Below are 26,555 nucleotides of genomic sequence, written 5' to 3'. Positions count from 1 at the left end.
AAGTTCTGGTCCGGCATGATTTCCTAACCTCAGGCTCTAGCGAGCAGAATTACTGTAAGAGGATCCTGGGCTTTTCCCTCAACATGTATTGGTGCACACAGCACTTACTTCTAAATTAGAATATATAACATTCTACCTGACACACACATAGCAACTGAACTTATTACTGTGCGTTCCATACAATGATTTGGGGGCGAAAGTCTCATCTTTCTGGAGTAAAAAAATAGAACAGTAAAAAAAAAATAGAACATAAAAGATTTATGTTTTTAATTAAAATTTAAGTGTTGCCTGGTTAAGTCTACACTGTCCTTAATGTGCATTAAGAGTGCTATGGCAGAAAACCCTCACCACTGTCGTTGGTGTGGAGGAGATTTGCTGAGCGTGGTAAGAACTTGCATTTTTATGCTTCTTCCTCTTCTTACAAATAAGCTGGTTTATTGAAAGGAGAATATTCCTATATTGGGAAATATCTCATTTGGGGTTGAGGCAGAAACTTCTGGAGGATGATGAGACACCCACTAGTATAATGACCACTCTCATCCTCATCCAGTGCTCCCAGAAGCACACTCCCAGCCACCCCTCCTTCCTATTTTTGCCAGCCCTTCTTCCTGTAATCTTATTTCTATTCAGTTATAACCCCTTTCTTCTACCATTGGAGGAGATCCCAAGAGGACTTGAGATGGACTGACCATATGTATGGGTAGAAAGTAACTGTTACTTGAGACTTTTCTTTGTCTTTGGTACTTGGTATGAATTGTACTCTAAGGAATCCAGTATTCCTTACGTCGAAAGGTATTCTACCCCAAACAGGTTCTGTGTTCAAACAAGTTTGGGAAGCAAAGGGTTCAACAAAATTGCTGCAAGGCTTTTCAGAAGCTATAGTTCTTAGGCCAGTCAATCTGCAGGAGGTGGGTGTGGCATGCTTCATTTTTCTCAAGCACACCTAACCATCAGATATGACAGAGGGGCAGAGAGAGAAGGAGACATAGAATCCGAAGCAGGCTCCAGGCTCTGAACTGTCAGCACAGAGCCCAACGTGGGGCTCGAACTCATAGACCATGAGATCATGACCTGAGTGAAGTTGGACACTCAACTGACTGGGCCACCCAGGCGCCCCCTGAGATTGGTTTTTTTCTTTATGTTTATTTATTTTTGAGAGAGAGAAAGACAGAGCGTGAGCAGGGGAGGGGCAGAGAAAGAGGGAGACACAGACTCTGAAGCAGGCTCCAGGCTCTGAGCTGTCTGCACAGAGCCCGACGTGGGGCTCGAACCCATGAACCATGAGATCATGACCTGAGCCGAAGTCAGACCCTTAACCAACTGAGCCACCCAGGCACTCCCAGATTGGTTTTTTGAATCCAAATCTTGCTTAGAGGTGGGGGAAGGGAAAGGAGGAGGAGGGAAACAGGTTAAGTGTGTGTGGGGGGGAAGGGTTGGGGTGGAGGAAGGCAGAAGAGAGTGATGACACAAACAGCATGGTGCTCTTAGAGCACCTTTGCTCATGTGGATGAAAAAGAGCTGAGAGGGGCCCCCCCCGGGTGGCTCAGTCGGTTAAATGTCTGACTCCTGATCTCGGCTCAGGTCATGAGTTCACAGTTCGTGGAATTGAGCCCTGCATGAGTCTCTGTGCTGACAGCATGGAGCCTGCTTGGGATTCTCTCTCTCTGCCCCTACCCCACTCATGCCCTCTCTCTCTCCCAAAATAAATAAATAACCTTAAAAAAAACAAAGAAGAGTTGAGAGCCAAAGTATGAACTTTGATGATGATTACTAGTGCCATTGCTGTAAACATGAAGCAGTCAGCATCTTGAAACGTGGAAATGCTGCATTTTGCTGGCTTTATGCAAATACTGAGCACCCAGGATGTTACTGGAATAGATCTGTTTTCAAATAACTTTGTGTTGACATAATGATGCACAAATGAAAGAAATATACAGAAAATTTTATAAAAGGAAAAAAGGTTAATATGAGAGAATAAAAACTTCTACTGGAAGTGATAGAAATGATGAACAAGGGAGGTGAGGTCTGGCTCTGATGTAGATGTGAGAGCAGATAGTGTATTTCAGGACGTGTCTGGGCATGCCTTGGTTAATGTCAGCATGTCTGAGTAGACTGGGAGAAGCTAGAACTTGGACCTAGAAACTGTCATTTGCTGGAAGGTAGTCACTAAAAGGGCAGGTTGAGCCACCGGTTGTGGCACCAGATACCCGGTGATTCCGTTCTGCCCATGAAACCATTTATGTCGTTGTCTTTGGGGCAGCACATAGAATTCAGAAATGAGACAGTCCCTGGAAAGGATCTTCCAGAAGAAAAGCAGAGCCGTTCTTTTGGAGGGACTGCCATACTCAGTGGACTGTTGATACAGGGAGGGTTCAGGTAGGAGGGATGATGCATGGCTTGGCAGTTGGGGTCAGATCTGAATCAGAGGGTCAGGGGCAGCCTGGAAGCAACCAGAGGGTTGGTCCAGAGCCGTTGACACGGCCCTGTTTCAGGTCCTAGAGATGAGGATGAGGCCCGATCCTGACAATGTTTGAAGGTCAAGTGGCTCCAACCGTGGGGAGAGGAGGAAAGCAGGGATTGGGAATCTGAGATTGGAAAGCTGGGATCGGGAAGCTAGACACATAGAAGCTGGGACACTGAGAGGTCTTTAGCCTTTACTTTTGGAAGGTTACAGCGAGCCCACTACTTTCATCCAAGCCCGGATGAATGCAGTCAACTGTTCTTTGAAACACCTCCCTGGTGTTCTCAAGGAGATTTGGGGGAGGTGAGGGTGGGACATATTCCCGTAGTGCCTCTGACATTCTGAAGTGAATGGTAGTTTGGTTGGACTTGTCTTTCGTCTCAGTGGTCGTTGGCTCCTTGTGAGTATGGGTCATGAATTCAGAAGCAGCACACATAACTGTCATTTACTAAACTCCTCCAGCATGCCAAATGCTTTAGAAGACCCAAACCTACAAAAAGCAGGAAGTAGGTGTCATCATCTCCACTTTACAGACGGCACAGCTGAGGTCCTAGAAGCTCAGATAGCTGTTCAAGTCCTCAGAGCTAGTATGTGGAGGGCCAGGATTCAGACCCAGAATTCCCTGACTCTAAACCCCATGTGCTTTCATCCATACCAATGGCTCTCAATCTGGGAAGTCTCAAACAATACTAAGGCATAGATCCCCATCCTCGAATATTTGGATTCATTTCATCGGGGCTAGCATTTGGACATCTGTGTTTTTGTTTGTTTGTTTGTTGTTTTGCTGCCACATATACACTGATTTTTTTTAAAATGAATTAATAATGTAATTAAAAAGTATACATTGGGGAACCTCCATTCTCTTTACCATAAAAATTGTTGTATCAATTTACATTTCTACCAAGAGTGTAATGGATCTTTTTTTTATGAAATTTATTGTCAAATTGGTTTCCATACAACACCCCGTGCTCATCCCAACAGGTGCCCTCCTCAAGAGTGTAATGGATTTGACAGTTTTGTTTCACTTTCTTTTAATTCCAGTGGAGTTATCATGCACTGTTATGTTAGTTTCAGGTGTCCAATGTAGGGATTCAACGCTTCCATACATCACCTGGTGTTCATCAGTACCACCAGTATGCTCAATTCCTGTCATTTATTTCACCCATCCTCCCCCTCCCCTCCCGTCTGGTAACCATCAGTTTGTTCTCTATAGTTAATAATCCGTTTCTTGGTTTCTCTCTCTCTTTTCTCCTTTGCTCATTTGTTTTGTGTCTTAAGTTCCACCTATGAGTGAAATCATATGGTATTTATCCTCTTCTGAGTTAGTTTACTTAGGATTATACTCTCTAGCTCCATTCACATCATTGCAAATGGCAAGATTTTTATGGCTGAATAGTGTTGTATATCATGTACCATCTCTTCTTTACCCATTCATCAGTCAACGAATATTTGGGCTGCTTCCATAATTTGTCTGTGGTAAATAATGCCGCAATAAGCATAAGGGTACATGTATCCCTTTGAATTAATATTTTTGTATTTTGGGGATAAATTCCCAGGAGTGCAATTCCTGGATCATAGGGTGGTTCTGTTTTTAACTTTTGGAGGAAACTTCATACTGTTTTCCAAAGTGACTGTACCAGTTTGGATTCCCATCAGTGGTGTGAAAGGGTTTCTTTTTCTCTACATTCTCACCAACACTTACTGTTTCTTGTGTTTTTTATTTTAGCCATTCTGACAAGTGTGAGGTGAAATCTCATTGTAGTTTTGATTTGCATTTCCCTGATAATGAATGATGTTGAACATCTTTTCATGTGTCTGTTGATCATCTGTATGTCTTCTTTGGAGAGATGTCTGTACATTTCTTTTGCCCATTTTTAAATTGGATTCTTTGTTTTTTGGGTATAGAATTGTGTAAGTTCTTTATATAATTTATATACTAACCCTTTATCAGATATGTCATTTGCGAATATCTTCTTCCATTCAGTAGGTTGCCATTTCATTTTGTTCATTGTTTCCTTTGCTGTGCAGAGGCTTTTTATTTTGATGAGGTCCCAATAGTTTATTTTTGCTTTTATTTCCCCTTGCCTCAGAACACATACCTAGAAAAATGTTGCGAAGGCCAATATCAGAGATATTACTGTCTGTGCTATCTTCCAGGATTTTTATAATTTCAGGTCTCACATTCAGGTCTCTAGGACATCTGTGTTTTTAACTTCACTAGGTGCTGTTAATGTGCAGCCAGCGCTAAGAATCCTGGCCCTCTATCATGTCGTTTCATCTTTATTGCTCTCCCTGGCTTCTAGAACAGCCCTCATCTATGTTGGGGGCTAAAGACGCATTTATTAATTAGTTCAGATGGTGTTTGTGACCAAAGGGAAAAGCAGGTGACTGAATGCCACTAAAAGTTATACAGTATTCCCTTAGAGGCTGAAATTGAACACTGGATGTTTACCAGCAGACATAATTAAGGATCAGAGGCTGCTATTCGTTACATGCTTAGAGATGTTTTCCAAATCTTCCATTGCAGGTGGCGTTGTCCTCAACCCAGCCTATTATGGCATGCCTGGCCATACCAACATTATGATCCACGAGGTGGGGCATGTCCTGGGACTCTACCATGTCTTCAAAGGGGTCAGTGAGAGGGAATCCTGTGATGACCCCTGTAGGGAGACAGTGCCATCCATGGATACGGGAGACCTCTGTGCCGACACCGCCCCTACTCCCAAGAGTAAGCTGTGCCAGGACCCAGAGCCTACCAACGATACCTGTGGCTTCACCCACTTCCCGGGGGCTCCGTTCAGCAACTACATGAGCTATACAGGTATCACGACAGTTTCACTATGTGTATATGCTATGAAGATTACGTGGGGGCCTTTTGGGGCCGGGGCAGGGTATGGAGGTGTGGGAGGTGGAGGGGCCTGTGAAGCAGTCACTCATGCCAGAGGGCTGAAGTGTATTTACCACGGCATATTCTTTTTCATGTCTGCCTTTGAAGAACTTAAACAAATATGGAGATGAGAAGGGGTCTAAGGGGCTGGATTCTCCTCCACTAGAGGTCAAAAGAAAAACTCACCTCTCTCTTGGATGGTTTAAAAAGGAGACAAAACCCAAAGCTCTCTTGAGATTGCTTTGACCTCTAGAACTTGGTTATTCCTGTTCTTGCCCACGTTCTTAGGCATTCTCTCTGAAGGAGAGTCCCAACAGTGATGGGGAAAGAGGTTTCTGGGTCAAGGTGCCTCTGTGCTGTTTTTGAAATTAGTCAAGAAGATGGACCTGGTTAATTTTAAGCTCAAGCTCAGGATTCCTTTTTATTTTGTTCTTTTTTAAGGTATCAGATTTGCTTCTTCCAACATGAGCCAAGGGCTGATTCTTAGCTTGCCTACCAAAGGAAAAAAAAAAAAAAAACAGGTGCTGTCTTATTTAAAAAATGGCACTACTTTCCTGGCCCTGGGAACAACCCTATTATCTGGTCTTGTTATCCTGGATTATGTCTCTTACTTGTCCAGTTTCTCTTGCTCATTTCTGGCAAAAAGTAGTACTTATCATCATCTCTTGGTGACGGACTCAAATTTATCCCTAAAAGTAAGGACTGATTTGATTTGATGACTTATTCTAGGGAGAAGGAAGGGATGATTTTTCTGTAAGGTGAAGGGTCTTGTTTGGTAATAAATTCTAAGGCTATCCTCTCCCCGACTCCGAAAAAAAAAAAAAAAAAAGATAAACCACAAGGCCTTGGTCATGCCTCTGAAGGAAAGAAGGGAAGAAAAGAGTGGTGACCTGGTCACCTATTGTCTCATTTTGGCATATAATTCAGGCGCACTGAATTCATAAGGACCAGCAGCCCTGCCTCCCCCCAATGAGGACACAGTGGCCCTTGCCACGGGAGACCAGACAACGGGGTGCAGAGGGCAGAGCTGTTTAGGCACCGCCTTTGAAGTGGGCCGGGAAAACCATCTAAGGAACAGGGGGCAGTGTTCAGCTGGTGTGCTTTCATTAAAAAAAGCTCTGAGGGGCGCCTGGGTGGCTCAGTCAGCTGGGTGACCGACTTCGGCTCAGGTCATAATCTTGTGGTTCGTGAGTTCAAGCCCCACATAGGGCTGGCTGCCGTCAGGCTGTCAGCGCAGAGCCCTCTTCGGAGCCTCTGGCCCCCACTCTCTGCCCCCCGCCCCCGCTGGCACTCTCCCCCAAAATAAGTAAATATTTTTTTTAAAAAAGCTCTGAAACTAAAATAACTCCTTTTCCAGCCCTATGAAAATTATGTTAACAGGGAGATGTCGCAGGCCCCAAAAAGAAGGTAAGGACCACCATTCCCAGTCCTGCTGCATCCTTGACATTTTGGCTCTCTCTTTCCTTGAGCGTCTCCACCGAATCCTCCCTAACCTTGGCAGTCACTGGGCATGAAGCAGGTGTCTGCAACTCTGGAGATGTTCATGAGTAAAAAGGCCATATGCTGAAACACTGCCATCTTGTGGTTTCCTGAATAAGTAACCGTCAGCTCCGAGCAATCTTGTACCCCAGGGCGTGAGTCTCCCCCTGGCTCGGCCTCATAGCAAGGTACTGGCCCTGCTTTAGGGATCAGCAGTGCTCTTCTCTGCCTTCTCTTTCCCACTGTGGCTTACATACTCTCTGGAACAGCATACATTTATTCGCCTGACAAGTCCCTGGGGAACCCAGTACGTGTGAGGCTTTGTGTTAAGTGACTCAGGGTGTGAGCAAGGCAGAATTCACCCCTGCCTTTGTGGGCCTTGGCGGCTAAAGCCTTCATCTCTCCTGTTCCTTTTTTTTTTTTTTTTGTCTCCACAGATGATGACTGCACCGACAGCTTCACCCCTAACCAGGTGGCCCGGATGCATTGCTATTTGGACCTTGTGTATCAGCAGTGGAGTCAAAGCCGGAAGCCCACCCCCATTCCCATCCCACCCATGGTCATCGGGCAGACCCACACCTCCCTCACCATCCACTGGCTTCCTCCAGTCAGTGGGGTTGTGCACGACAGGTGAGAGAGGCGCTTGCTGCGGGTGAGGGCATGTCTCTGGGGTCTCTGGGGCATGTCGGACATGCAGGGCGAAGGATGCGAAGTGAGGGGAGCCCCGGTTTGGGTCTGTAAACCTGCGGACCACTGCTCAGGGCCGCCCTCCATAGTCGTCCTCCCCCTGGGAGAGCTCACAGGGCTGTCAGGTAAGCCCCTGGCTCGTCATACGTGCTTACTCCTTGGCGAGGGGCCTGTCATGGTCAGATCAGGCATGCTTCCAGAGCCTTGAAGAGGTTGACAAAGGTGATGAAGATGAGCTGACAGAGCTGAGGTGGCAGTTGCTACCTCTCCAGGTCAACCAATCCTCCCTGGTATGAGGGGCGAGGGGCCGAGACTTGCTGCCTGCACAGTGGTGTTGGGGGGAAGTGTGGTATGTTCAGGCAGCTGGAGGTGGGGGGTGGCAGGTTATTCACTGTGTAAGGGGCTGTGTAAGGGGCTTAACCGACTTTTGTGGTGTTTCTAATGCCTTCTCTGCTTCCTCTTGTACCTGGTGCCTGCCCCACTGATGGCTTACTGTCTTACGGAGTTGTCCTTATCTGTGTGTTCTCCCATTTGCCCCATTTCACTGCCACTCCCTGGGGGCAGGACTATTTTTTGTATCTCTGTCCCTTGGCCTGCCACAATAGATACCTGATACATGGGGTTTTTTTTTGAAGAGAATCATTATACCTAAAATTAGTTCCTTACTTATCCTTTGCATACTGGTATAAATGAATGCTGGGGAAGGTGTAAAAAAGGAGAGAAGGTAGGAAAAGCATCCCCTGTGACAGTGCTGGGAGTCTGGGGGAATGTGGATTCTCTGGAAAGGGCCGGAACTCCACCGCTGGCCTGTGCGGGCTCTCCACTGTCAAGCCCTGCCACTGTCTTTTAAATGACAGCAGTGGCTCTTGTCTCTTTGGTCCGTCTTTGTGTGAAGCGTTGCACTAGGTATTGTACCGGCAGTTGTCCTCCTCGGTCCTTGTGGTGAGCATGACTCCTGCCCCATGAGTGAGAGACCCGAGCCCCAGAGAGGCGCATGGTGGCTAGCCCCAGACCCCGCAGCCGAGCAGAGGTGAAAGTGTGGCATCTGCTCGAATTGCAGAAATGGGAAATCTGGAATCGATTATTTCTATGAACTTCGAGCTTTCCCATTTAGAAGGTAGATAGCCCCTCTTCTACTTAGAACTTCCCCCTGGGTGTGCAACCCCAGCAACTGAGCTCCATGTCCCTGGAGCATGTTTCCGTGCACTCCACCTTTGCCGAAAGCCTGGGAGAAGAGACAGGGAGAGACAGGGATGAGGGCAAGCAGGCGAATCGGTTTTCAAAGTGGCGTTCCCAGCCTGCTGGATCTTGGGACCCGTCCTCAGTACCTTGATGCGTGCCCAGTGCGTGGTGTGACTTAGCACTTAACGATCCTACAGAGCAGCTCTGATGGCCATCAGCACCCAGGCTTTCCTGGGCTCCATCTGTGAGTCAACAAATGTGATGTGTTTAAGAATCCTCTTCCCGCAAGGGTGACCCTGTGCAACTTCGGTCGGACTGGCTGAACAGTAAGTCCTCCTGTGGGCATGTGCAGACTGGAGTTTTATATCAGTTTATGTAACACACGTAAACAATTTAATCTCTCAATTCTCCCTCTGGTACAAACGTTACGATAGAGCAGACATCAGTACTGGCATGCCGTGAGTCTGTTGGCAGAAAAGGCTGTAATTTGCTTCGTTTTCTCAGCTAGGTGGGCCACAGCGTGGAGGCCTCCCAACATGCATGTCGGGGAGACTCGCGTCACACACCCAGCGATTTGTGTCACGCTCGGAGTTGTGTTTACTCCTCCCCAGTAGGTATTTGGAATTCTTATGTCAGAGAGGAGCCCAACCACGCACTCAGCAGCGGCCCTGGAGAGGCCAAGTACATCAAGGAAGTGTGGTTTGGAGTTGTGTCCACGTTAGAAGTGGGTGCTAACCCGAGTCAGAGGTTGGAGTTAACTGCACCTCTTCATTGCCAAGGTCCCGGACATTGGATGGTTTTGGGGAACTTGCGGAAAGGAATTAAGGAACTTGCTGTGACCTTAGGCAGTTGACTTAATCTCTCTGAGCCTGAGTGTCCTCATTTGTAAACACAAGAGTTCTTGTAGGGATTAGAAATGATTTATGAAAAGCGCCTTGTGGCACCACGCCAGGTATATAAGGTGCTTAAAAACGGGAGCTTGGAAGAAAAGGGAGCCAATCGCATAATTATTATCTCTATTTAACAATCATATTATTTTTCTAGTCTATTACACGATATTCATTTTCTCTCTCTAGCTGGGAGAGACCTTGGCTTAATGCCTCCATTTTCAGATGCCCAGTTGGGCTTCTAAAAAGATTCTAAGTATCAGAGATGAGCCTCATCAAGTGCTCTCACCTTGTCATTTGGCTGTTGAAGAGCTCCTTGTAGAGTGTGCTGATAGTCTCAGGGATGCTCATAAAACAAGCTCTTACAGAGGGATGGCTGAAGCCAGTCCCTATGCTAACTGCTGGGCATAGAAAGACTGGAACTTGGTCTGGGCCTGCTCAGAGGCAAAGGAGAGAACGGGAATGTCCTGTCCTAAGACAGGAGCCAGAACTTGCAGTGGGTGTGTAGAGGAGAGAGAGCGCCTGCCAGGCAGAAGAGTAGACATAAATACCACTGCAGAGGTTACATGTGAAGGGGCTTTGAAGGATGAATAGGAGTTTGTTAAGCAGAGAAGCTTTAAAAGGCTATTTTTTCAGGAGAGAGAAGAGCATGTTTCACAGAGCTGTGAGAAGGGCTGAATATTTGAGGAATGGTGATGAGTTCATTGTGCTGGGGACATAAGTTCATAAAGGAACGAAAGTGAGTAAGGCTGGAGTTAGCTTGTGAAGAACCTTGGATCATGGTAAGAAATCTGGAGGTATTCACACAGGCGATGGAGAGCCAGGGGGCATCACATTTCACATGACTTTCATACATCAAGTGAGGAGTTTAAAACATAAGGCCACATATAGTTAATGAGTTTACTCTGAAAATTGCTGTCTGTTTTAGTTGGGAGCAATGGAAGGGGTCTTGGGATGGGTTATTAAAAGTCAGCCTAGTTAGGGGTCTTATGCTGAAAGATCAGATCATAATTATTTTGGGTTGAATGTTCCTAGGATAGAAGCTGTCCGCTTTCATCTCCACAGGCCTCCTTTATGACTTAGTTAAATTCTTCTGCTTCATAACCTTGAGATTTTCATGTCACTATGAATTTTTAAAAGAGGAGGTCTACCCCAGAAGGAAATGAGTTGAGAAACAGTTGTGTTCCCAGTTACCCCCCGGGGCCTCACTACCCATCGCCACTCCCCCGTCCCCAGAGGCCTTCCAAATTTCGAATTTTGTGATCCCAGTTCACCTGACTACTTCTCCTTGTGTCCCTTCCCCCTTCATCTTCCCAGGGTCCCAGGCAGCGTGTGTGGTGCCTGCGCTGAAGATGGGACATTCCGTCAGTACGTGCACGCAGCTTCCTCCCGGCGTGTGTGTGACTCCTCAGGTTACTGGACTCCAGAGGAGGCTGTGGGTAAAGCACCATAGCTTTTTTGTTTATACCTGGTGGCTGCTGAGAATGGGGGTGGCAGGGAGGGGGGAGCAGTGGCATGGTGAGAAAAAGGGAGCCCGTGTGTGTGTGTGTGTGTGTGTGTGTGTGTGTGTGGTTTGCTGGATGTGTCTCCAGGAGCCTGGGAAAGACTGTCTGGTACCTTTGTGTGTCCCACGTGTGCTTAGCATGGAGGCCCGATGGCTGTGGCAGAGCAGAGGTCAGCATAGAGGACAGAGGGATGGAGAAGGACGGCTGAGCTCAGGGGGTGACTTTCAGGATGAGAGCTCAGGCGTTCAGTATTACGCACCCCTACCAGCCCACAGAGCTGCCTTGCCACATAACAGTGTAAGCTGATCTCTATCAGGAGAGTAATAGAGAACACATTGCAGGGAACACCGACGTTCGGCCCAAGCCAGTCTGGGTGGGGGTGGGGGTGGGGGTGGGGTGGACTAGGTGTTCCAAACTGATCGTTCTCATCTATGCTATTTTATGAGTCCATTAATCACGGGGTACTGGTTGTGCTTTGGATGTGATCTAAGTTACATCCTAGACTCTTGGAGGGGGAAAGTGTTTTTAGCTGTCCCTTTTCCTTGTCCTCACCATACTTCTCAGTTAATACTCACTCACATATGTACAGCAAGGCCTCTAGGACAAATTCAAGCATAAATGTTATCCTAGTTCAAGTCCGGAAAATGCTGTTGACAGGGGTTTTAGCACCTTCCGTTGAATGGCCTGACTTCTTCCATCTCCATCATCTTCAGTGTTTACCTCGTTGTCATCTTTTTCTTTTTCTTGTATTTATTAAGATCATGAAAACTGATTAGTGAGATGAATTGGACACAGTCCTGTTTGAGTTAGTTTGCACTCTTGATTCTGACAAAGAAAAAAGAAAAGAAAAAGGACAGTGGTTTTAGAGTCAACAGTGTCTGTAACATGTCCCTTTGAGCTCCCAGTCACTCAAATGACAGGAGCCTCAAGGAGAAATTGGGAGGGAGACATTGTACTTGATTCTGATTGGACATATAGAACTTTTTTCAGATGTGAGTTTTCAAGGAAGAATGGAAAACGACTCTGAAATTCACATTGGCATTGTGTTGGACTCATGTGGAGATTGGCATTTCATAAAAAGTCTTTTCTGTGGCAAACAGATTGTCCTGTACTAGTGTTTTAATGGCCATTCAACTCCCTGGCTCTGAATTTCTCTCCTTTTAATTCTTGGCAGACTTTAAAGTTATGTGGTAGAGGTGAAAGGAATTAGAAGGTCTGGGTTCTAATTGTTGAATCGTGTCTCGAGGCAAATCAAATCAGCTTTCAAGGCCTCCGCTTCCTGTCTTACCATGAAATCATGATAAAAATGTTCTGAGACAGTGGTGCTGTTGGGTTGGCTTCCAAGGGGTTTTACTCGGCTAATATTTTGGGGACAGCTATTGGAAAATACCATTAAGAAATACTGGTCTTCCTTTGCTTTGAAAAGATGGAGAACCCAGTCGTACTTAAAATATACACAATGAAAGTGATTGACTCCCCGGCAGAGTGTGCACAAACACGCGTATCTACAGATACGATCCAAACCTACTTAACGAACACTTACTGACCACCAACTACTTTCTAAAATGCAATGAAGAAGACAAAATGGAACCACATTCCCTGCTTAAATATCTTTCTGGAATGAACTCCTGGCTCTGTAATCTAAATTAGACCCTATCCCTCTCTAGCCTTTTATCCTTTTTCATTTTTCTTCAAAGATGCCATTACCACTTTGTCTAGTATTGTGCCCTATCACCCTATTGTGAGAATTATGACTTAATCTTTGTTGCTTATCTGTCTTCGATGCCCAGATCAGTGCTAGGTGTAAAGGAGGTACACAGTCATTTTTTGTTGAATGGATGAATAAATGAATGAATGGATTTACAGTACAGGCCAAAGATAATAAGGACTGTGAGACGTAACACACACACACACACACACACACACACACACACACACACCCCACACATTTGAACTTGTCTCCTCTGGGTTTTGGAGCATTCTTTATTTTCCAAATTCTGAAGGGCTAAATAATTCTGTTTTTGCAAATGTAATTTGCAAGTGTTTCCATGGAACATTGTATAGGTCTTTCACACTAACCTAGTAACCCAGGGGTTAAATAGTACTTATTTCATCAGTGAGGAAATTGAGGCTTATAAAGACTTACCGTGGTCACACAGCTAATGGCATGGCACCAATTAGATTGTGACTCTGCTGATTCTAATTTAGCACTTTTTTCTGAATTTCCCCTTGTGTGATATGAAAGAACACCATCTGTATAGATTATTTTCACAGAACTGACCTTAATATATTTGCAATATTTGATTTTTGACCGTCCCTTTTTTGCTTAGCTACTGAATATCTATTTTTCTCCCCAATCAGAAATACATGCTTCTATTTCCTGCGGGCAGTTTCCTCCATGCAGTGACCTAACTGCTTATACCTGAACTAAAAGGGAAATCTCAACGTATGGTTGTAAAATTCGGCTAAAAGTCATTTGGAAGGACTGCTAAGGTGTGATCTTAGGGAATGAAAAAAGTTTTGCGGAGAGCCTAGTTAAACAAAATGTAGTGACGGACCGAAACAAACATTGGCCTTATTAATAAATAAAACAGGGTTTCAGAAGCATTGATTTATCATACATTATTAATAAACTCAGTACAAATAATTCTCCTCTGATCAAGGACTCTTTAAGGACATGACTTACCTTGTCTGCATTAGCTTCATGTTTCCACGTGGGCCCGCTCCATTCTGGAAGCCTTGCTGGACTACGCTTATTAGAGGCCCCATGTATAGGGGTATGGAGAAAGACACAATACTTCTAAATTGTCACACGTTTGTCCTCAGTAGGACTGAAGATCTACCCCACGACGTTGACCAACTTCTGTGGGGATTGGCTCAAAGCTCTCTTCTTTCTTCTTTCTGGTTGCTCATGTGAGCTACTCATTTTTAGACTTAATGGCAGTTCCTGATGCATCTGTCTTTCTGTTCACCTCCCTCAGGGCCTCCAGACGTGGACCAGCCCTGTGAGCCAAGCTTGCAGGCCTGGAGTCCCGAGCTCCACCTGTACCATATGAACATGACGGTCCCCTGCCCTTCGGAAGGCTGTAGCCTGGAGCTGCTCTTCCAGCACCCGGTCCAAGCTGACACCCTTACCCTATGGGTCACCTACCTCTCCATGGACTCCTCCCAGGCACTCTTTGACACGGAGATCTTGCTGGAACACCAGGAGTCTGTGCACCTGGGCCCCTTAGACACTTTCTGTGACACCCCACTCACTATCAAACTGCATGTGGACGGGAAGGTCTCTGGGGTGAAGGTCTACACCTTTGATGAGCGGATGGAGATTGACGCAGCTCTGCTAACTTCCCAGCCCCATAGTCCCCTGTGCTCTGGCTGCAGGCCTGTGAGGTACCAGGTTCTTCGTGAGCCCCCATTTGCCAATGGCTTGCCCATGGTGGTGACAAATCCTCACAGGAAGTTCACGGACGTGTGAGTTGGGCAGTAGGGCTTTCTAAACCATGGGGCTTCCTGGGGCTTTGGGAGTGGGTCTTGCTTCCCCTTTCCCACTTTTTTCCATTCCAACATGCCCTTAGCTGGAGAAATGTTCAGAATCCCAGAGGGGATTTTATTCTAAAGTGGCGTATCTGAGATGAAGAAAAATATTTCCCAGGAAGGGGCGAGCAAGTATTCTGAGTAATGTTGCCATCATTAGGATCATGGAAAAAAAAAGAGGTTCTTCTCTGAGGTGCTTCTGCTGGACTGAAAGTATTTGCCACAAATAAGTTGATCAGAGTCGACTGCTGTCTAGTGACACAATTTAATTTCTGATCCTTGCTGTAACTTTTGGATAATCTGCCACAGCTCCTCTACCATTTGGAGACGGTAGTTAACTCTTCATAGCTGAGCGAGGAAGCCAAGTGTCCTGCAGGCACACCTTCATTTCAAGACTCATTCCTGATGTGTGTTTCACGCTTCCCTCTTTTGCTCCTCCCTCTTTCCCTCTCTCTCTTTCCCTTCCAGCTCCCTTTTCTCTTTCTTCTGTTCCTTCTACGCTTAGTGAGTTGTGCTGTGTTCCTGGCACTGTGTGCTCAGTGCTGGTAACACAGACTAAGTAAGGTAAGATCATTGGCGCCAAAGAGTTCAAGGTCTAAAGGAGAAGGTTTGTATCCCCAAAGGCACATTACCCCCGCCTTATAACTTTCCTCAGAGACTGCCCAGAACTTGGGGTAAAACAAAAATGGTGCTAGATTAGTGTTTGTTGCGTTGAAAATAATCACAAAATGAAGTAGGCTAAACCAACAAACACAATTTTTCTTTTTTTTTAAGTTTTATTTATTTATTTTGAGAGACAGAGAGAGAGAGAGAGAGAGAGTGCACACGAGTGGGGGAGGGGGAGAAAGTGAGAGTGAGAGAGAGAGAGAGAGAGAGGGAGAGGGAATCCCCAGCAGGGTCCACACTGTTAGTGCAGAGCCTGATGCGGGGCTGGATCCAATGAACCACGAGATTATGACCTGAGCTGAAATCAGGAGTCGGATACTTAACCGACTAAGCCACCCAGGTGCCCCACCAACACTATTTTTCATGATCCTTCGGGTCGGCTGGGTGCTGTCACCTGGACTGGCGTGGTCAGCGGAGACGGTCCCGGTCAAGCTCCTGTACCTGTTGGCTGAGCTGAAACAGCCGGCAGGGCTGGGAAGACGACCATGACCTTTCATTCCCTGGCAGGCTTCACGTGGGCTTGTCCTCACGGTGGATGGGAGGGCACCAGCAGCAGGGGGGGCAAGCCCCCACCTGCTCATACGTTACTCGTGCTGACGTCCCGCTAGCCACAGCAAGTCACACAGCCAATGCCAGACGCAAGGGGCGGCAAAATGGACTCTGTCTCTTGATGGGAGGAATAGCGACGTCACATTGCGGAGGGGCGTGAACGTGGGACGGAAGGAACCGAGGCCAATTTGCAGTCTACCATAGCTGCTCGAAAGTAGAGGACAACATTCACCTTGAGCTTTACTCCAGTTTTCTTGTCATACCTGCTCTCTGAATTACACCTGGGGGACAATGAAATGGGCACAAAGCTCATGAAAATGAGAGGGGAGCTCATGGGACAGATTTAAAAAGAAAAATCAGTTTTCAAGCTTCTCTAATAAGGCAGTTAAAATGACCTTTGGCATCTAACATGGTATCCACACATGCATTCACACACACACACACACACACACACACACACACACACACACAAACACACACAACCTTTAAAGTCAGTCGTACCCCATTTTGTGGATGCGAAAACTAAGACTTCACTTCAATTTGGTTGAACAGCTACCTGTGGCAGACTCAGGATTAAAATCCAGTTTTATGACCAAGTCTTGTTTTGGTTCCCTTTCCTTTGTGACACGGTGCCATTTATAAACTCAGGTCATTGAAGGTTTGGGCAACCTGCTGCTGAGTTTCTCCACAAGAAGCGTAAACACATTTTGACGCTCCCGGCCAATCTTTTCCCAGCTGCGGGGCAGTGTGAGACTTTTATGCGTGGCTGGATGAGAAGTCTGACAGAAACCAGTCTGAAAAGGGAGCCATCAGAATTGATTAGAATAAAAAATTGCTTTTGCTTTTGAAATATCTGGCACTCTCGTGAGAAGATTTTTTCCCTAAAAAAAGCCGATGTGGAGCTTGAAAAGTCTTTAATATTTAGATGTCTTTCCTATTAAAATAATCAAAAGCCACTAGGGAGGTGTTTAAAGATGTTTCTGAGACCCCACAGTATTTCCCGTTGGCTGGCTGCGGCATTAAGCAAGAGAGTGGCTGAGTTGAAGAATCTTTTAAGGAGGAGAGGCTGTTGGCAGGAGATTTGTGGCGGCCATTCATGGCAGTCCCCATAACCCTCTGGGATCCTGTCCTCCTAAGTAACTCCCATTCGAGCTTGACTTTGGTGGGAGTTTTCCAATCTGGGCAGGCACTGAGCAAAATTAAGAGAAGGGCAGAGTTTGTTTTTGGAAACGGCAGCCCTCTCTTGAGTCCCTTACCCCCACTTAAATGTTCAGTCTTTCATGCCTCTACCTGATCAGTGCGCTCAGGTTCTAGAGAGAGTCTGATAAATTCCTTCCATCTCTGGAGTTAACCAATAAAACCCAATTCCTGGTGTGTATAAATTTGGGCAGGGCTAGAGGTGGGGAGTCATTTAACATATTCCTAGTTGTGGGATTTTTGGCATCCCAGGAATGATGGCAGAAGCTGTTGTCACCTCCTTCTAGGAAAGAGTTTGTCCTTCCCTCTGAGGACTCAGACTCTTTAAGACAAGAATTCTCTCGAAACCCAAGAAAACTGTGACCCGAAGACCCAGGAAGGACCCTGCTGAGTCCAAACACTAACGCTTTCCTCCTCGGTGTCTTTGATTACTTCGAGAATGCAGATGGCTGGTTTTCTAATAGTTGGCTTGTGGTTGTTTTTTTTAACACGATAAAGGTATACTTGAAATGCCATCCTTGGTTAATTCGGTGGTTCTCTCTAGCAACCACTTACTGCATGTATACTATGTGGGACATACTGGGAATACAGAAACCAATATGTCTGCAAACCTTCTGCTGCTGTGTAAGGCTGTGTGCCCAAGCTTGGATTTACATAATGTAGCATATGTTTAACATTTATGTTCCCCATAATATTTCTTTTAAACCCCTGCAAGCCATCTGCAAAGGACCCAGGGCAGCGTCTCACTTTCTGGATGTAATGGTCATGGCTCATTGGTTTCCACAGGGAGGTCACACCTGGGCAGCTGTATCGGTACCAAGTTCAAGCTGGAGCTGGAACAGAACTAGGAGAAGCCTCGCCTCCGCTGAGCCACATCCATGGAGCTCCTTACTGTGGAGACGGGAAGGTGGCAGGGTGAGTAGCGGGTACATGGGAATGTGTGAGCAAGGATGCCCTGCCCTACCCTGAACAGGAGGGTTAATCTTGAGTTTCAGTTTGACTTGTCTTGGAAATTGGAGGCACTATGTGATCAAACGAAATCTAGGACCTGGTAGTGATCTTGAGAGATCACTCACATCTTAGTTGAGGAGAAGCTCACTTTTATTTAGAGCTCACTGCAGGGTACTGAGATACTGGGGCTGATTCAGGGGGTGGCAGGCAGCTCTTAAGGTTTCAAAGGACAAGTGCTGACAGTGACTGAGGGAAGGAATTTATAAGGGAGAAGGTTATATGTCAGATGATGCTAAAAGACCAGGTGAGGGTGTGTTTCGAATCAGTGTCCTGTCCCATACCCCTGACTAGCTGTGTGACCTGGGGAAAGTCCCTATAGTGTTCTGAGCTTCACTGGCTCACTTGACCCCTAGGAGACCTGACTGCAGTGTATTTACAGCCATTCTGTAAAACTACCAAGGTAAGGATGAAATCACTACTTTGCCTTCTTAACACACCGTGTTCCTTTTTCTGTTTCCCTTTTGTGGTATCAGCCTAGGGGACTAATTCACGCCGGTTTGTCTGGGACTTTTCCAAATCTAGCACTGAAAACGCCCCCATGTCCCACCAGTCGCCCTGTATTAACCTGTCCTGAATGCTCGTCTGACCTGATATGTTCGTTGTATAGAACTGTGGCAGTAGGAGACCGGATGGCCAGGCGCTGTGATGTGTCTTAGATTCTGCATGCTAATAAGATGGCCTCTTTTTAATTTCCCAGACTGGGTGAAAACACATAGTATCCTGACGCCCTAGTAGAAAGCAGTTCTGTAGCCTTTCTTGGGAGCCCATCGCATTGCTTAGCCGTCACTGAACACTGCCTGTTTCTTTGCCTGTTCAAAGATTTTTAACCTTTGGTGTAAGGCAAACCTCACCGATACCCCGACCTTGCTAGTTGGCTGCTACCTCTGCCTACCGCGGTCTCAGCCTTGCACCCAGCTTCCTCCGTCTCTGCCGGGCTCCTCCCCGGGGCTCTGTGCACAGAGTAAGGCTGGCTGCTGTTGATGCTCTCCCTGCTCTGGCCACCTCTTTCGAAGTCTGCCGCCCACCAGTTAAGGTGTTTGGGAGGCTTGGTTACCAGGACTACCCAGGCAGAAGCCTCCTTGAGCAAAACACTCTGCCCTAGGTATCTCCCACCGCACTTCTCTGATGGTGGCCGCCTGGAGGCCCCAGGATGCCACCTCTGCCTGGGGGTCTGGGGACAGGAAGGGCTGAAGAGCCCTTCCCAACTTGCTCTTGCACCTTCTCTCCTGTGCCTTGAAACAGCTTCACCTGAAGCAGCATCTGCTTGGCTGCTGGGCCTCACAAGTTTCCTCGTCCAAACATTCCTGTTTCCTGCCTGTATTCCCTCCCTATAAAGAGTCATAAATGGTTCACCACCCAGTGGGAAGAAACCTGTGAATTACAGCTTTGTCTCAGCCAGAGGCAGGGCCTGCACTCCACACACAGCAAGAAGGAGCCATGCAAATTGTTTAACCCACTGTTTGAAGCTTGACAAATGTATAGATTCAATCTAAGGGGATCACAGATGCCCCAGAAGTCATCCTGAGACTAGTTATAATATATTTTTGTCACACTGGATAACACCGCAGTAAGACCATCAGAGCAAACACTGTGGAGGTCCTGGACTTGTGAGCCACATTTATTTGGAAGCGATCATCTCAGTCTGCCCATGTGGGACATCCGAGCCACGTGTGGAAGTGTGGCAAGCGCAGCCAAGAAACGGAATTTTATTTAATTTTAAGTAGTTTAAATTTAATTTAAAAACTTACTTGATTCAGTTATCAGAAAACCTTTAAATGTATTTGGAACAACTTGGGTAGATGAATCTACTTTTCCAACAATAGAGTTTATGAAATCTAAATACAGATCAAGTGTTTGGACCCAGATGTATTGTAAGTGAAAAAATACCCATCAGATTTCAAAGATGTGGGATGTGTAAAAGAATGTAATGTGCTTTATTAATCATTTTCATACCGATTACATTACTAAAATGACACTATTTTGGATGTCTCGAGTTTGATGAAATGTATCATTAAAACTAATTCCACCTATTTCTTTCTTTTAACGTGACTACTAGAAAATGAAAGATGATGTGTGTGACGCTCATCTTTCTGTTGGGTAGCAGTGCCTCAGCTGGCTTATCTTCCAAGAAAGAAGGAATTTGAAGTTTCCTTGATTTCTTCAATCATGTTGTTTTTCATATCTGTTATCCTTTCTCCGTTGGCATCCTACCATTTAACACATTATTATATAATTACGTTCATAACGTGCTTTTAATTCGTATGAAAGCATTCTCATATCCAATACCTTAATCTTCACTCCATCCCTGTGGGGAGGCACACTTTAGACAATGGTTAGAGCTATTAGTTATGTCCTCATCTGAAAGCACGTTAGCATGCCCAAACCCTTTGTCTACTGGAGTTAAAATATGTGTCCGTTTTGGTGCAAAGTCAAGAAGAAAAAAAACGGTAACCCTCCATCCATTTTACAGTGGCCACATCTGTGTTACCTGTTTTGTTCCCATAACATGCTTCATGTAGCCCTCCGTCTAAACTAACTCTCCCACCCCAATCCAAATTAGTCACCAGCTGTGTCCAGCTTTTCAGGTTCAAAACAAAACGGTGACATTTTTCTTCTCCCAGTATTTATTTCTCCCCTGCAATATATGATAGCTGCCACCAGGTGGTAGTAGGGAGTCAGGACCTGACGGGGCCTTAGCTTTGCCCTGGACGGAGACCAGGCAGCAATCAGGCTGCTGAGTCTCTTGGTATATAAAACAGAAGATTTCAAGCTTACAAAACCCTAACTTTAATAGCAACTGTGTCTAGATAGAATAAAACAATGAAAACACAAAGAAATATCAGATAAAAGAGAATAGAAAACAGAACAACATATAGACAGGCAGGTTTCTTCCTCACCAAACCAGCTGTTTTTAAGATTTCATTCATCATAGGGCTGGCAGGCCTTTTCTAGCTTAATGCCATCTACTGGAAACCCTGGAAGGACCCCCGTGGATCTCCTAGATGTTTCTGAGATGTGAGCTACTCTTTATGTAAGAGCATTCTCTTAGCGCCTGCTTTTCTCCAGCTTGCACTTTTTAATGTATAATGAGGGATTTTAATAATTTAAAAGAAAACTATTTTATGCCTGTGTGTATATAAGAATGTATGTTTTGACCTTCCAGGAGCCTGGGAGAAGAATGTGATGATGGGGACCTTCTGAGCGGAGATGGCTGCTCAAGGGCGTGCCAGCTGGAGGAAGGCTTCCACTGCGCAGGTGTGTGGAGGACCACCACCTAGGCTTATGTCCTGTTTCTGCAGGTGTCTCCGTGTCTTATTTCCGTGAGCTTTTGATATCCTATAACATATAGCTGAATGATAACAACAATGACATTTGATGTGTCTGTGGTGTGCCAGGCGGGCACTAACTTTCATCTATAGTATCGCATTAAAAAAATTTTTTTAATGTTTATTTTTGAGAGGAGAGAGAGAAGAGGGCATGAACAAGGGAGGGGCAGAGAGAGGGGGAGATGCAGAATCCAGAGCAGGCTCCAGGCGCCGAGCTGTCAGCACAGAGCCCCCCGCGGGGCTTGCACCCATGAACCGTGAGATCATGACCTGAGCTGAAGTCAGATACTTAACTGACCGAGCCACCCAGTCACCCCACCTATAGTATCTCATTTAATCCCTACATGAACTATGAGGAGATCAATCTGAGGCGCAGAGAGCTTAAATAATATGGGATTTGAACCAAGGAAGTGAGGTTCTAGAATCTAAATATAAACCACTGGGGTACACTGCCTCCTTGATTAATGTTACCAAGGATTACCCTTGGGTCCTCATGTCTACCACCAAAACACCAGCCAAGCAGCACAATCAGAGGTTTTATATAAAAATCAGTGCGGGAAACATTCTAAGCCAAAGAGACTGCAAGATACCTCTTGGCGGCTGTGTTTCATAGGTAAGATAATGACTGATGACAGGGAGTCCTAACACCGCTTAATCCCAGCAAATCACTAGCAATAAGTTATCACTAGGTGGCTTTGACTCTAGGTTCTTGCCATGCAGGAAGACCATCTAGGAAACTTCTCCCAATTCTGGTTAAAGACATCATCACTGGGCTCCTTACATGTAGATTATTATTATTTTTTTACTCCCATCTGTATACGTTGCAGTGTTTCTGTGGAACGTAACCATTCGCCAAAATTTTGTAAAGAGTGATGCTTTGAAAAATATCTTACTGCCTCTAAATCGCAAGGTAAAGTAGGATATGATTGTAATAATGTATAATTAAGGTGTAAAATACTGTACAGGACGCACAAATTCTCCTGCTACCTAGAGTAGATTCACAAAATTATAGAATCTTAGGAGTCTTTCATCCGTCCATCTAACAAAACATAGGCAGTGCCCGCCAGGTACCATGAGTCTGATAGAGGCCCTGCTCCCTTCATGTGTGGAGTCTAACTGGGATTTGGAGTCTGGCCTCCTTCCTGTGTAGAAATCTCTTCTGCCAGTTCTTGAGAGAGAGGCCTCTAGCTTCTGCTTACATACTTCTAGCAGTGAAGGACACATCTTGAAATGCACCATTCTACTTAAGAATGGCTTTATCTGTTGCAATACGATCCTTCTCCTCTTCTCCGGTTTGGAAACTGAGGCTCAGAGCATTGTAGTGACTAATCCACAGGCATACAAGGAGGCTCTGAAGGGCCAGCACTGGAGCCCAGCTTTCCTCATGCTTAATCAAGTGCTTTTGCCCTGCTATGAAACTACAGAGGATAATTTTTTCCCTGTTTTATTTGACTACCATTCAGATATTTGAAATGCCTCCCCATTATTCTCCTTTCCAATCCAAACATCCCCTCATGTGATTAGGTTTCCAGACCCTTTCCTATTTACCCTAACCTGGCATGTTTCATGTGGTCAATGCCCAGAAAGGAATTCAATACTCCAGATGTGGTCTGGCTGTACAGAATACACCGAACCGATTACCTCCCCTTTTCTGTACACAAGTATTTGTTAATGCCACCTCTGTTTGCAGTGTGTGTGTGTGTGTGTGTGTGTGTGTGTGTGTGGTAACATAATGGGCTCATTGAATACACACATACACACATACACGCACACATGTATTCTCTTAATGCTGTGTCTCCTCCAGTACAGCTCAAGCCTCCTTTAACTTAACAGTACACCTTGTTTTGTTTCTAACACATTCGATCCCATTAAACTTGGCTCCTGTTTCCTTAGCCTCCAAATCCAGTAAGACTGCATCTAAGTTATTTTAACTTTACAGGGTAAGGCTAAGATGATCCATTCCACAGTTAGACTTCTGTTTCATTGTATAATATGCTCATAGCATGGCGCAGCATATAGTTATATTCCATTATTTCTCAAAAATTAGGATTGAAGGGACCATGGTGAAATAGATATATTTTTAAATGGCCTGTTGTTTTTAGACAGACTTGAAAAAACAGGCAAAAATTTTAAGTCCATGGTGAAAAAAATAGAAGCAAGAAGAAATATTCAGTGTTATAAATAGAGAAACAAGACATATATATATGTACATTATAAAATATAATATAAAATTTATATATACATAAATGCAAACATATATATTAAATACACATATTTATGTACATGAATACATGTACATGTGTAAATACATATATACACATATATATGAGAGAGAGAGAGAGAAATCATGGGAAAGTCATTCCAAATGCACATATATTGGCTTTGGGTTTGGGGGAGTGATTTGGGAAGGCCATGGGTTGGATGGAATGCAGGAGTTTAAAACCCCAAATAAGCTTAGAACCCCGTCCTGGGAACATTGGCTTATTCCTGGCAAGTAGAGACAGATTTACAGCAGAAGGGCCTTAGACTGGAAGAAATTGTGAAGGAAAATAATTAGTAGCTACATGTTGATGAGCCACTGAAAAAATTACTTCAGCATCCCTGTGGTACTGCTGTGAAGAATTAAAAATAACAAGAATGGTATAGTAACAGTGAATTTTAGTAATGATGTTACTGAATGTATACCTATACGTTGCTATGTTTCCAAATCTTGGTCCTGTCATCTTGTCCTATTACTTGAAGTAGAAATAGGACATTAGAATCGTGCCACTAATGTTAATTGTCCTACGTTTTGGTAGAAAACGGACCAGAACTCAGTAAGTGGCTTTCTAACTGTACCTCAGCTTTCCACACTTGAAGAAAGCTAGTTTACATGTCTGTAGTTGGTACTATTCACTTAGGAGGAGTTTTCTGGTGAGCAAGTGTGGAACTTGTCCAGGGAATACAAGCTCGCTTGCTAACACTCCAGCAGGTTTTCTTACAGATTCGCTCCTCACTTGTTTGCTCTTGAAGGCAGTGCCTCGGCCTCAGCTTGATAGAGACCCCACTGCGCCCACCTTCTGTGAGCCTGGCTCCAATCCAAGCTCTATTACTTACGTATCAAGGGACCTGTGGCAAAATGTTCCTTATTTATGACACAAACAAAAAATGCACACCCCGCATGGTTGTTGTAAGACGAAAGGAAAGAAGAGGCATGTAAGCCTTGAAAACCCAGTGCCCGTATTGTCTCTTTCAGAGCAGTGGCGCAGTTAGTTGAGGAAACACGATTCAGCCACAAAGAGTAATGGAAAACAAATCCCTCAAATACTTTACTACTTCAAGAACCATGAAGGGGATCCACGTACATAGCCCATCATACCATTTCTTTAACTCCTCTTTCTTCTTTTACCTTCTACTCTTGTATCCCCTCCTTCCCTCAGGATCTTGCTTAACGATGCCTTCAAATTTCTTTCTACCTCCGGCCTACGGTTACTTTTCTCTCGCTATTCTTTATTCACAAATCCCACTGCTTTCTATACCTTCTATTATAGAGATGGATTCTACTCCTCTCCCCATGAAGAATCCTTCTTCTTTAGGAAGGTGTGTGTGTGTGTGTGTGTGTGTGTATGTGTGTGCGTGTGTGTGTGTGCACGCACATCGTTTTGTCTGTATGTTTGGGGTGGGTATTAGCTAGCTGGCAGTAACAGCATTTTCTTTTGTGGACTTGAGAAAAAATGCAATGAGTTTTCCATGACATCTATGAACACTTTTTGAAATGTTATACAATATTTCTTGCCAGGGGAGCCAAGCCTATGTTACATATATGAGGGAGATGGGATATGTGAACCTTTTGAGAAGGAAACCAGCATCATAGACTGTGGCCTCTATACTCCCAAAGGATATGTGGATCAGTGGGCCACCCAAGCTTATTCCTCTCATGAAGACAAGAAGTGTCCTGCTTCCTTGGTAACTGGAGAACCTCATTCCATGGTAAATCAAGCCGGAAGAATGGAGTGAAGGCTGAGCAGAATTGTAAAGGGGCTCTCTCTCTCTCATGTGCTTTATGGGGGGGCTTACATTTCTTTCCTGTCTTTGACATCAAATTTAGTCCCTACTGAACTCGGAATAAGGTAACATTAAATGAAAAATTTCTGGACTAGCAATTAAATCTCATCTCCCCCACCCCCCCCCCACACCTCCCTTACCCCACTTACCCTTACTAGTTTTCATCTAGGAACATTTGGCTGTACAATCGCTGATTCCAAGGTACAGAGAAGCATCGCAAAATTAACTTTAGATGTACAAATATCAGAAATTACACTTGGGCTTTCTATACGGGAGAATTTATTTTACAAGAAGAAAAAGAAGTAGCAAAGAGTCAGAATGCCTGGATTACAATATTGAATTCACTGGTATTACTACTGTTATCACTAAACGAGGTTTGACAGGTCACTTAACCTCTCTGGGCCCCAATTTTCTCATATGTAAAATGGGGATAGTAATAACTTTTGCATTTAACTCAATGGTTTATCACAAGGATCAAATGAAATTTAAAGTATATTAAAGATCAAAGTATAACTTGATTTAAAGGACTGTTATTATTGAAGAAATTCTAGAGCTAGTACTAAAAACAAATCCTCTGGTATACAATTTTCCATGAATATCCACCTAAATAAATAGGAGATCCTCCAAGGACTTTAAGGACTGACATCTATGAATTAGAGTTGAATACTGAAAAGAAGATTAAGGGCTTTGGCTTTTGGGTACTATTCCAGATGCAACCATTGCCAACTAAACTCTTCCATTCATCATAACAATAAGCCATACCATCATTTCAATGGAAGTGTGATTTAGCTCTGTTAGTATTTTAGGCCAGGATGAAATCATTGCATTGTATACTTCAGGAGACCCCCAGGAGATTGAGAAACTGGCCAGGAGTTGGTGCTCTAGTTCGAGAGACTCCTCAAGGACCTTGGAATTTTCTAGATTCTAGCTCTTTCCATCCTTGGCTTGCAGCTTTCTTCCTCCTATTCATAAGATGATTCCACCAGGCATGAAGTCAGCATTTCAGGCAGGAAGATGGGGGAAGTTCACAGGAAGTATGTATACGCTAACTGAGTCTTTCCCTTTTTATTGGGAAACAATCATGGCAGCTTTTCTGGACGTTTAACACTATAGACTTCCACCAACATCTCATCGGTCACA

The 26,555-nt window shown here is 44.9% G+C and overlaps 1 protein-coding gene across 3 annotated transcripts in view; it reads left to right on the top strand.

Moving 5' to 3' along the window:
* The window catches only part of PAPPA2 (pappalysin 2), a 525,758-nt gene that overhangs the window by 370,772 nt on the left and 128,431 nt on the right, over positions 1-26,555 (top strand). For all 3 annotated transcript variants that reach the window (XM_053208873.1, XM_027074271.2, XM_015064277.3), the window contains 7 exons: positions 4,989-5,282; positions 7,265-7,457; positions 10,901-11,022; positions 14,070-14,559; positions 17,821-17,949; positions 21,209-21,300; positions 25,150-25,340. In XM_053208873.1, the coding sequence (XP_053064848.1) occupies positions 4,989-5,282; positions 7,265-7,457; positions 10,901-11,022; positions 14,070-14,559; positions 17,821-17,949; positions 21,209-21,300; positions 25,150-25,340 (1,511 nt within the window). The remainder of the gene's footprint in view (positions 1-4,988; positions 5,283-7,264; positions 7,458-10,900; positions 11,023-14,069; positions 14,560-17,820; positions 17,950-21,208; positions 21,301-25,149; positions 25,341-26,555) is intronic.

The sequence above is a fragment of the Acinonyx jubatus genome, chromosome E4 (assembly GCF_027475565.1).
Source record: "Acinonyx jubatus isolate Ajub_Pintada_27869175 chromosome E4, VMU_Ajub_asm_v1.0, whole genome shotgun sequence".
NCBI lineage: Eukaryota > Metazoa > Chordata > Mammalia > Carnivora > Felidae > Acinonyx > Acinonyx jubatus.
Note: the sequence above shows the minus strand (reverse complement) of the source record. Positions and strands in the feature narration are given on the sequence as shown.